The 9,867-nt window shown below is 39.5% G+C and overlaps 2 protein-coding genes across 7 annotated transcripts in view; both read left to right on the plus strand.

The window, feature by feature from the left end:
- Window positions 1-9,867, plus strand: part of ALG5 (ALG5, dolichyl-phosphate beta-glucosyltransferase) — a 113,187-nt gene that overhangs the window by 5,458 nt on the left and 97,862 nt on the right. For 5 of the 6 annotated variants that reach the window (XM_023751284.1, XM_023751281.1, XM_014452985.2 and 2 more), the window contains 2 exons: window positions 960-1,028; window positions 5,433-5,525. In XM_023751284.1, coding sequence (XP_023607052.1) covers window positions 960-1,028; window positions 5,433-5,525 — 162 coding nt within the window. The remainder of the gene's footprint in view (window positions 1-959; window positions 1,029-5,432; window positions 5,526-9,867) is intronic. The other variant, XM_023751282.1, reaches the window with a different exon arrangement.
- On the plus strand, window positions 5,783-6,180 carry LOC102436841 (cytochrome c-like). The gene has a single exon (XM_006085581.3). It carries the CDS (start codon window positions 5,854-5,856, stop codon window positions 6,178-6,180), a length of 327 nt encoding a protein of 108 aa, XP_006085643.1. The 5' UTR covers window positions 5,783-5,853.

The raw sequence follows: 9,867 nt of genomic DNA on the forward strand, positions 1-9,867 counted from the left end.
CCAGAGGCAGGTAGTGACCCTGAAAGCAAGCTGCAAAGCTGACAATTTCTTCTTATGTACCCTCCTACCTACATTTTATCCTCTCTGGCCTGATTTTATACATAAAATTGAGTGATAGAGTGCCTGTAGACTTTGTATGGTAGCACAATGCTGCTTTCACTTTTGTGATTTTTTAATAAATTTATTTGAAAGACACAATTAAGGCAAAATTATTTTGTATTTCTTTATTATTCTTAAGAGTCCCCCCTCATGTATTTTCCTCTTCTTTCCCTGCTAAAGAAAGGTAATATGTGCCACTGTTTTATGGCATCAGCTGCTGTTGGAATCTCCTTGAAGAGTTTAAGAAAACAAATAAGCTTTGTGGCTGAATCTTTTTAAAGAAAATTCCTTGTTTTGATTTACTTTGGTTTTTTTGGTGTGTGTAAAGGGAAGATAGAAGAGTCATCGAAAGAGAGGAGCTCGTATTATATGCTCAAAAATTAAAGAAAAGAGAAAGAGAATTGAGGTCTTATTGTAGGTGAGGCTACTACCTCTTTTACACCAGCCACATAGACTAGGTTTATTTTTTTGTTGTTTTTAATGAGAAAATGGGCCAAAAATGTTAACTTGCCTAAGGTCGTCAGGCTAAGAAGTGCATCCAAATTGGAATCTACACTCTCTGACTTCAAACCTCTTGGGCTTTTTTCTCATACACCTGGTAGCATCTCACAGATGTACTCGGCACCACAAGAACCTGGCTCCTTCACTGACATGCCACAAGAAGAGCAGGATGCTCACAGAGACTTAGTATCCACCCTCTACTCCTACCCAGGGTCTCTCCTGTTTGTTCTGGCCTTTTTATTTTATGTGGTTTATTCACTACTTTATATACACATTAACACTACAATTATTTTTTAAATTTTTTTAGTTTTTTATGGCAGTTATGCCAAATTGTGGTATGTTATTTTTGCTTTTTACAGAAACAAGATCCTACTTTTACTTATGAGGTGATAGTAGTAGATGATGGCAGCAAAGACCAGACTTCGAAGGTAAGTAAACTTGCTTTTAGAATTGCCAGTAGATAGAAAATATGGAATAATTTAGCAAGTGTAAAATCTTAGTTTTTCTCATCAGAGGACCCTAAAGTTTTGCTAAATACTCTCCATTGCTATAGTATGGGTAGTAGAAGAAGCAGAGAGATTTTATTTATGGAAAGCTGGAAACTATACCTGCTATTCCAGGAAAGCTTTGAAGATCACCAAATGGGAGAGAACATGCACAACAATGGTTCACGTTGGCCTCTGGGGAACCCTCTTTGCCTGTCAATTTATAGTGCCTCTTTTTTTAAGCATGATTCTGTTCTTTATGCTACACCTTGCCTGACAGATTCTAATGCAGTCATTTAAATAGGAAGATGCCTTCCTATCCCCACTGAGTATCAGATATGTCCTTTGTCATACCCCCATCTAGATTTACCTGTAGGAGGTAACAGTGTTTTTGAGTATTATCTCTTCTCATTCCTCCATTTTTAGACCTGTAGTTGCCAGACCTAGGTCCACCTAGTTTTGCAGTAGTACATTTATTAAATCTTGCAAGTGATCCTGATAAATTACTCTTTAAACATTTAAGTGTTTTTATTATTAATGCTTCACATAAAAGATTCATTTATGGTGCTATTAATATTCTTGTTAAATAGCAACATAATCCTATCTAATAAAAGATAAAAAGGGTAATTAACCGTACCTCCGCTACGCTTCCCATTGGCTGATCAGGGTGATATGCAAATTAACTGCCAACCAAGATGGCGGCCAGCAGCCACGCAGCTGAAGCGAACATGAGGTTTGCTTGCTCCAGTGATGGAGGAAGCCAAGGTTCCCCGCCTGCTGCGGCCCTGCTCTGAGCTCCAAAAGCAACAATGTTTCAATTATAGAAGCTAAACAAACCCCAGATACCTGCTTTCAGCCAGCGGAGGCCTCAGAGCTGGGAGCGCCAGTGACGGTAACAATATTTCAATTATAGAAGGTAAATAAATCCCAGAATAAAAAAAGAAAGAAAGAAAGGAGAGGCTGGGAGCTTCAGTCACTGGCCAGCCTGAAAACAGCCCTCAGCCCCTCACCCAGACTGGCCAGGCACCCCAGTGGGGACCCCCACCCTGAAGGGGGTGTGACCAGCTGCAAACAGCCATCAGCCCCTCACCCAGGCTGGCCAGGCACCCAAGCGGGACCCCCACCCTGATCCGGGATACCCTTCAAGGCAAACCAGCCAGTCCCCACCCGTGCACCAGGCCTCTATCCTATATAGTAAAAGGGTAATATGCAAACTGACCCTAACAGCAGAAAGACTGGGAATGACTGGTCACTATGACACACACTGACCACCAGGGGGCAGTCGCTCAATGCAGGAGCTGCCCCCTGGTGGTCAGTGCACTCCCACATGGGGGAGCTCTGCTCAGCCACAAGCCAGGCTGATGGCTGCCAGTACAGCGGTGGTGGTGGGAGCCTCTCCTGCCTCCTCAGCAGCGCTATGGATGTCTGACTGCAGCTTAGGTCTGCTCGCCACTGGCAAGTGGACATCCCCCGAGGGCTGCCAGGCTGCCAGAGGGATGTCTGATTGCCAGCTTAGGCCCAATCCCCTGGGGAGCAGGCCTAAGCCAGCAGGTGGTCATCCCCGAGGGTCCCAGACTGCAAGAGGCACAGGCCGGGCTGAGGGACACCCCCCCCAGTGCACAAATTTTTGTGCACCAGGCCTCTAGTGTACCTTATAATAAGGGTCAGCACAAGCCAAGGGTTTGGTGAACCTGAGGGGAGGTGTCGAAGGATTTAGAAAAGACAAAGAGAATAAGCTGGGTCTAGGTGGATCTCCTGTGCCTGGCTGAGTCCACAGAGAAAGATCCAGACAGCAAGCTGAGCCTTTATTTTATAGCCATACGTAAACAAGGTAGTGGTCACCATAGTTACAATGTTCTTGTTTCACTTGTTTTGGCAGCACTTGCTGCACCTCCCACAGCCTATTAGCTACCCAGATAAGATCTAGAGAGTGTCATAAGGTCAAGCCTAATTATGCTAAGAGGGCTATGCCCTCTAAGCTGGGACTTGTTTGTGACTTTGCCAACAGGTCAGTCTGAGGCTTAACCCTATAGCCATTCCTTACAATAAGTACACAGGGAAACTCCTGTTTACTTGATTATTCATCAGTAATGATTTTTTGTTAAATACCAAGAATACATGAAGTTCTAGACACTGGAGGAACCATACAAATACATGAGCCCACTCCTTTGTGCAAGAAGCCTTCAGGACAGTTGTTTAACATGCCCATAAATTCGGTATTGCAGGTAAAAAGTGCTGAAAATAAAATATTGTAAAGAATTTGAGAGAAAGAGAAGTGACTTTTGAACTGAACTTTTAAGGATGGTTATGACTAAGAACATGGAGGATAGTATTTTCAGATTGAAAATATAGTGTAAACAAAGGCATAGAGGCCAGTCAGTATTATGGGATCTGCTTTAGGAAGATTAGGTGCTGCACTTTGAATAATGAATGTGACATGAAAAACATAAACACAGACTATTCCAGAAATTTAATTATATGGAAGGAAGGGCATAGAAAATAAACATCCATCACTTGTTGCTGAGATTACAGAAGCAGCAGCAGCCCAGCTGATGAAAAGCAGCTTTTCAATTCTCATATTCTCCCTCATCACAAAATTATCACAGCTCCAATTATCATATGTCCTAAGCAGTAAGAGACAGCCAGAACATTAAGATTTATCTTTGAGTGCCTATGTCCTTTTTAATTGGAAATAGAAAGCTTTACCAGAAGCCTTATCCTCCAGCAGACCTGCTGTAGACTTCATGAGCCAGAACTTGGTGACATGACAACCCATACCTGAAAGGAGGACTGGGAAAGTACTTGGCAAAGCAGATTTAGACCAATCATGATTCATTGTCTAGTCCTGTACACACTGTCACTATGTAAGACTGGAGTCATAATAGTAAGGAAGAAGGAGGCATTGTTTGTTGGGTAAGTAGCTAACAGTGCCTACCACAATGCTGTAATAGGAGTATGTACAAAGGACTGTGGCTGCATTTGTTCATTGAGATTAATCAATTCTAGACTATGTATCAGGCACTAGAAATAGTAAGTTTAGCCTTTAAGTAGCCCACCGCCTGGTGGGAAAGGTCTGCAGTTACATTATGTGATGAGTAAAGTAACAGTTAAATGAGAAAATGCCTTTTGAACCTATTAGAATCACTTTCCTTTTTCCTGGAGGGGAACGTGAGGATGAGCATAGAAGCTAGGAAAAAGACATGGTGTTTGAGCTGCATCTTAAGCTGGCACGACAAGAGGGCAAACACCAGATTAGAATTTCACAACTGCCTATGGAATTGAGTGCCAAAAGGAGAGGGTACTATTGATTAGGAGGTTAAATGGAAAGAAGAGAACGTTAAGAGATTTAATGTGGAAAAGCAAAGGATATGAGTCGTACTGCACTGGTTTGAAGACTAAACATGAGGAAGAGATGTAGATGGCAGTATATAGATTTATATATATTATAGATGTAGATCATTATTTTACGACTTTGATTATAAATCAAAGAATATATAAATAGATGTAGATCACTATTTCAAGACTTTGATTATAAATAAAAGAATACTGACAGTTTCTTGAGGTAATAGTGAAATCAAAGGGAAGTTTTTAGTATGCTGGAGTCTTAAGCATGTTTAAAGCTGTGGAGCCAGCAGAGAGGAAGAGATTGAAGATTCAGAAGAGGATAAGTTATGGCATGGATATCTGCTGAGAAAGAGAAATTCAAGTGAGATTTGAGGGAAATGGTCTAGAATACAAACAACCTCTCTGGGGACTGAGATTGGTTGTTGACGAACAAGTCATTGAGCAGTATTGTAGGCTTAGGTCACAAGTGTGTATGTTAGCAAATAGATTTTGTTTTTTTCTGGAAGCTCAGTAGTTTAGGTAGAAGAGTTGAGATAATAAGGGGACAGCAGCTGCCTGTTCAACTGGTTCCTCTGCAGGGAAGTGAAGTCTAACTTCAGCCTAGTAGGTCAATTCCTGGTGTCATATTTTTACACCAAGAATTCAGCAACTTCCCTGGGCCACCAAAATGCATGGTGGGTATAATCGAGTCACAGGAAGAAGGCAACTGGAATAGCAGTGTTTAACCATTTGCCTGCCATAAGCATCTATAGACCAACTTTAAAATCATTTTTCATGAGAATTTTCAACTGAAAATATTCAAGACCACCCGAATTGTAATATTAGTTTTTATAATATTTATTGCAAATTTATTTTTTAATTAAATTCAAAATATCGTGGCGTGTGGGGATGGTTGTTTTGGATGTGTGGCAGTTAACTGGTTAAGCCAAAATAAGAAACCCACTTTATATTACTATTTTGTAATCCAAGTTAATTTTTTCTCACTTTTATATAATTTGACAGGTAGCTTTTAAATATTGCCAGAAATATGGAAGTGACAAAATACGAGTGATAACACTGGTGAAGAATCGTGGGAAAGGTGGAGCTATTAAAATGGTAATACATAGTTTCAATATTTTTATCTAAAATATAAAGATATTTTGGCCTTGTGTTTCAGTGATTAGAGCGTCGGCCCAATTCCCAGTCAAGGACACAGGTTGCAGGTTCGATCCCCAACCTTGGTTGGGGCACTTGCAGGAGGCAACCAATTGATGTGTCTCTCTCGTATTGGTGTGTGTGTGTGTGTGTGTGTGTGTGTCTCTCTCCCCCCCTTCCTCCTTCCCTCTCTTCCATTCTCTCTAAAAATCAGTGGAGTTACAGAGTGTGACATCTGGCTTGCAAGTGGGAACCTCTGTGTTGCACGTGACTAACGATCGATTTAAAAATGGGTGATGTTGAAAAGGGCAAGAAGATTTTTGTCCAGAAGTGTGCCCAGTGCCATACTGTGGAAAAGGGAGGCAAACACAAGCCTGGGCCAAATCTCCATGGTCTATTTGGGCAAAAGACAGGTCAGGCCCCTGGATTTTCTTACACAGAAAGAAAGAACAAAGGCCAACAAGAACAAGGTCTCACCTGGGGAGATGCTACACTGATGGAGTATTTGGAGAATCCCAAGAAGTACATCCCTAGAATAAAAACGATCTTTGCTGACATTAAGAAGAGTGTAGAAAGGGCAGACTTGATAGCTTATCTCAAAAAAGCTACTGAGTAATAGTTGGCCACTGCCTTATTTATTACAAATGTCTCATGATTTTTTTTATGTGTACCACCTTTAAGTTGATCTCATACACCACAATTCAGATCATGAATGGCTAATAGAACATTTCTTTGGGGCAGTCCTGATTTAAATAAGATTGGCTTGTGGTTAAATGAATATGGTCAGCTTTTTGAGCTTTGATGGTAATTTTGGTTCAGAAAGCGCTATCACTGCCCTTTTCTAAAAATATGATTGGACTTGATTCATAATGTTTAACTTTTCACAGAGGTGGTGAATGCCATCTCAAAACCTATAGGAGATTGGCTTATATTTAGATTTATATAATTGGTTGTGTTAATATGTTTAAATTCTGAGGAAATCCCTTCACTGTCTCTTAGAACTGTAAGACTTGCTTGTGTTTCAAGCTGTGTTCATTAGTCTGTTAAAAGGCAAGGGCTGCAGATAAACTGGTAGTGACCATTTTATCTTTTTGATCAAAACTATGCCAATTTAATAAAATTCCCTGTACCCAAACTATTGTCTTTTATTGAATGAAAGACATTTTAGTGTGGTTTATGTATAACAGGGGTCCTCAAACTACGGCCCGCGGGCCACATGCTGCCCGCTGAAAACATTTATCCGGCCCGCCAGGTATTTTTGCCGCTGCTGTGTGCATAGGAATTTGTTCATAGTTTTTTTTTAAACTATAGTCCGGCCCTCCAACGGTCTGAGGGACAGTGAACTGGCCCCCTGTTTAAAAAGTTTGAGGACCCCTGATGTATAATATCAAATAAAAAGTATTTAACGCTTCTAAAAAAAGATCAGTGGAGAAAATATCCTTGGCTGAAGATTTAAAAAATATAAAGATATTTTGAATAACCTCTTGCAGACTGTAGTACATGTGAATTCTATAGCTAGCTAGTTGAATACCAGGATTTCAAATTAGGGGGAAATTATTTTTAGTAATAACTTTATATGTATAGGTATATTTGATCAAATCTGAAAATATTTGGTATCTATAACATACTGGGTGATTCAGAAAAATACGTTTATCTTAATCAGAGTTTAAAATGTTACCATTTTTCTATCTCTGTCTTTCGTAGAGTGATTGGATAATAAGATTATGTGGTTTATTTGTTTGTTTATTTATTTTGCAGTTTACAACATGCTTTTGTGTATTAAGTTTTACCTATATGAAGGCACTGTGCTAAGCAGGGTGCCATGAACTAAGACCAATCTGATATAGTCTATCATAGTCTAATACAGCGGTTCTCAACCTCTGGGTCGCGACCCCTTTGGCGGTCGAACGGCCCTTTCACAGGGGTCACCTAAGAGCATCCTGCAGATCAGATATTTACATTACGATTCATAACAGTAGCAATATTACAGTTATGAAGTAGCAACGAAAATAATTTTATGGTTGGGTCACAACATGAGGAACTGCATTTAAAGGGCCAGAAGGTTGAGAACCATTGGTCTAATAGAAAAGGTGATTGTACTTATGAGAGCAAAACAAATGAAGTGCTATAGAAATTCCAAGAAAGAAGAGATTACTTTCACCTGAAGCATATCAGGTAGTAATCAAGATACAGTAACAAAAAAGCCAAAAGTCAGTTATGAGAAAAAAGTTTCAAATAATAATGCCTTAAATGACTTGGAGTTTTATTTATTTATTTAGCACCTCCCCCAACCCTCCATAAAAGCAGTCTATATATATATATAGAGAGAGAGAGAGAGAGAGAGACAGACAGACAGACAGACAGTCCAAGGCTTGTTCAACAACTCCACAATATCAGAAATCTAGCTCCTATCTTTTCACTCCCTTTTCTTCATACATCCAAGATGATGCCTGGAGCACTATTAATTACATCCACATTCCAGATAGGAGGAAGGACAAAGGGCAGAAGATGCTTGCCAACTGGTTTGCTCCCTTTTAAGGAGCATTCCCAGACACTCCACCCAATGACTTAGGTAAATTTCACTAGCCAGAACATTATCACAGGGCCACCTCTACTTCCAAGGAAGGCTAAAAAATGTTTTTTCTAACATACTCATTCTTGACTAAATCAAGGTTCCAAAGAAGGAAAGAAAAGATATTGGGATAAATCAGTAACAGTCTCAGGCACATGAGGAAAATAGCAGACTTCACAAAGAAGATGTTGGCTGATACCAGACCTCTAATGATGGTGAATGCTGGCTTTCACTTGCTTACTGATTATTTTGAGCTGGACAGTAAACCACTTCAACATAATTATCACATTTAATCCTCCTAGTGTTGTATCATGAGTTAGGTCCTATTATTTTGATTATAAAAATGAGGAAATTGAGGTATAGATAGGTAGAGTAGATTACTTAGGGTCCCATAGCTATTACATTTGCAGAGGAGGAACATGACCAAAGGCACAATAAAGGAACTATTAGTGGTTCTTGTGGTTTGACTCTAGAAATAAGGCCAGAGGGGTAGGTGAGTTCATATCATGAACTTTAGGCTAGGGGCTTTTAAACTTTTACCATTGACAGAGCAACAGTGGCCAGGGTAGTAGTTTAGGCAAGATAATGATTATTACTTGGATTATGATAGTAACAAAACAGAAGAAGATAAATGTAGGAGGTATTTAAAATTAGGCCACATAGGATCAGGTAATGGAGAAGAATGAGTTACCAATGGCCTTGGGTGACACTGGAGGAGGAGCTGATTTAAAAGATAGTACTGTAGCCCAGCCAGCATTGCTCAGTGGTTGAGCGTTGACCTAAAGACCAGGTCATGGTTCGATTCCCAGTCAGGGCACATGCCCGGGTTGCTGGCTCGATCTACAGTATAGTGCATGCAGGAGGCAGCCAATCGATAATTCTCATTATTGATGTTTCTATCTCTCTTTCCTCCATTCCTCTCTGAAATCAATAAATATATATATATTTTAAAATAAGACAGTACTGTATGTTGAGTTAAGCTGGAGCCATATTAAATTTGAGGTACCAAGTAGTGGTATTCAGAATAGCTGGGGCGAAAGGAGATGATGAATGAATCATTCATATACCAGATGATAGTCGAAGCCATTAAATTGGCAAGGAAGAGGGAATAAAGAAGGGCCAGGAACTAAGCCTTGGGAAATGAGCCACATAAGGAGGAAGAAAAATCAGTAGTCTGAAAGGATTGGAAGTGACTGAATGACAGTGAAGGCCATCAATAGCAGAAGGAAGAGTAGCAAGCATTAAAGAACCCTCCTTTACAAAATTGATGAGGCAGCGTTAACATGTTAGAGAGCCAAGGGCAGTTTTCCATTAATGATCTCCAGTTCACCGTTATCATGTATCATTGAAATAGTCCTTTATTATTTGTTTTTCCGTATTAAGCAGATTTTATACCTTATAATGTTTTTTCTAAAACTTCATATATGTTGTTCAGGTGTTAAATATAACATTTTTGTTTCTTTTTTTACCCATATACTAATTAATGTGTATGATAAACATTACAGACACTAATTAGTGGACCTATTCCATAGAATAAATGATCAAATTTCTGTCTACATTTATATATATTTTATCTGCAGTCACACTTTCAAATGATATCAAAGCTGTATTTTACAATATCAAGTCATAAATATATTTGTACTTAAGGAAAAATTAATTCACTCAAGTGCATCATGAAATTAGGAGTTGATGTATATATATGTATATATGTGTGTGTGTATATATATATAT

Source organism: Myotis lucifugus, unplaced genomic scaffold (assembly GCF_000147115.1).
Source record: "Myotis lucifugus unplaced genomic scaffold, Myoluc2.0 scaffold_19, whole genome shotgun sequence".
Lineage (NCBI taxonomy): Eukaryota > Metazoa > Chordata > Mammalia > Chiroptera > Vespertilionidae > Myotis > Myotis lucifugus.

Bases quoted from the DNA above. Each gene is read 5' to 3' on its own strand.
- LOC102436841 (XM_006085581.3), top strand. From the start codon at position 5,854: ATGGGTGATGTTGAAAAGGGCAAGAAGATTTTTGTCCAGAAGTGTGCC.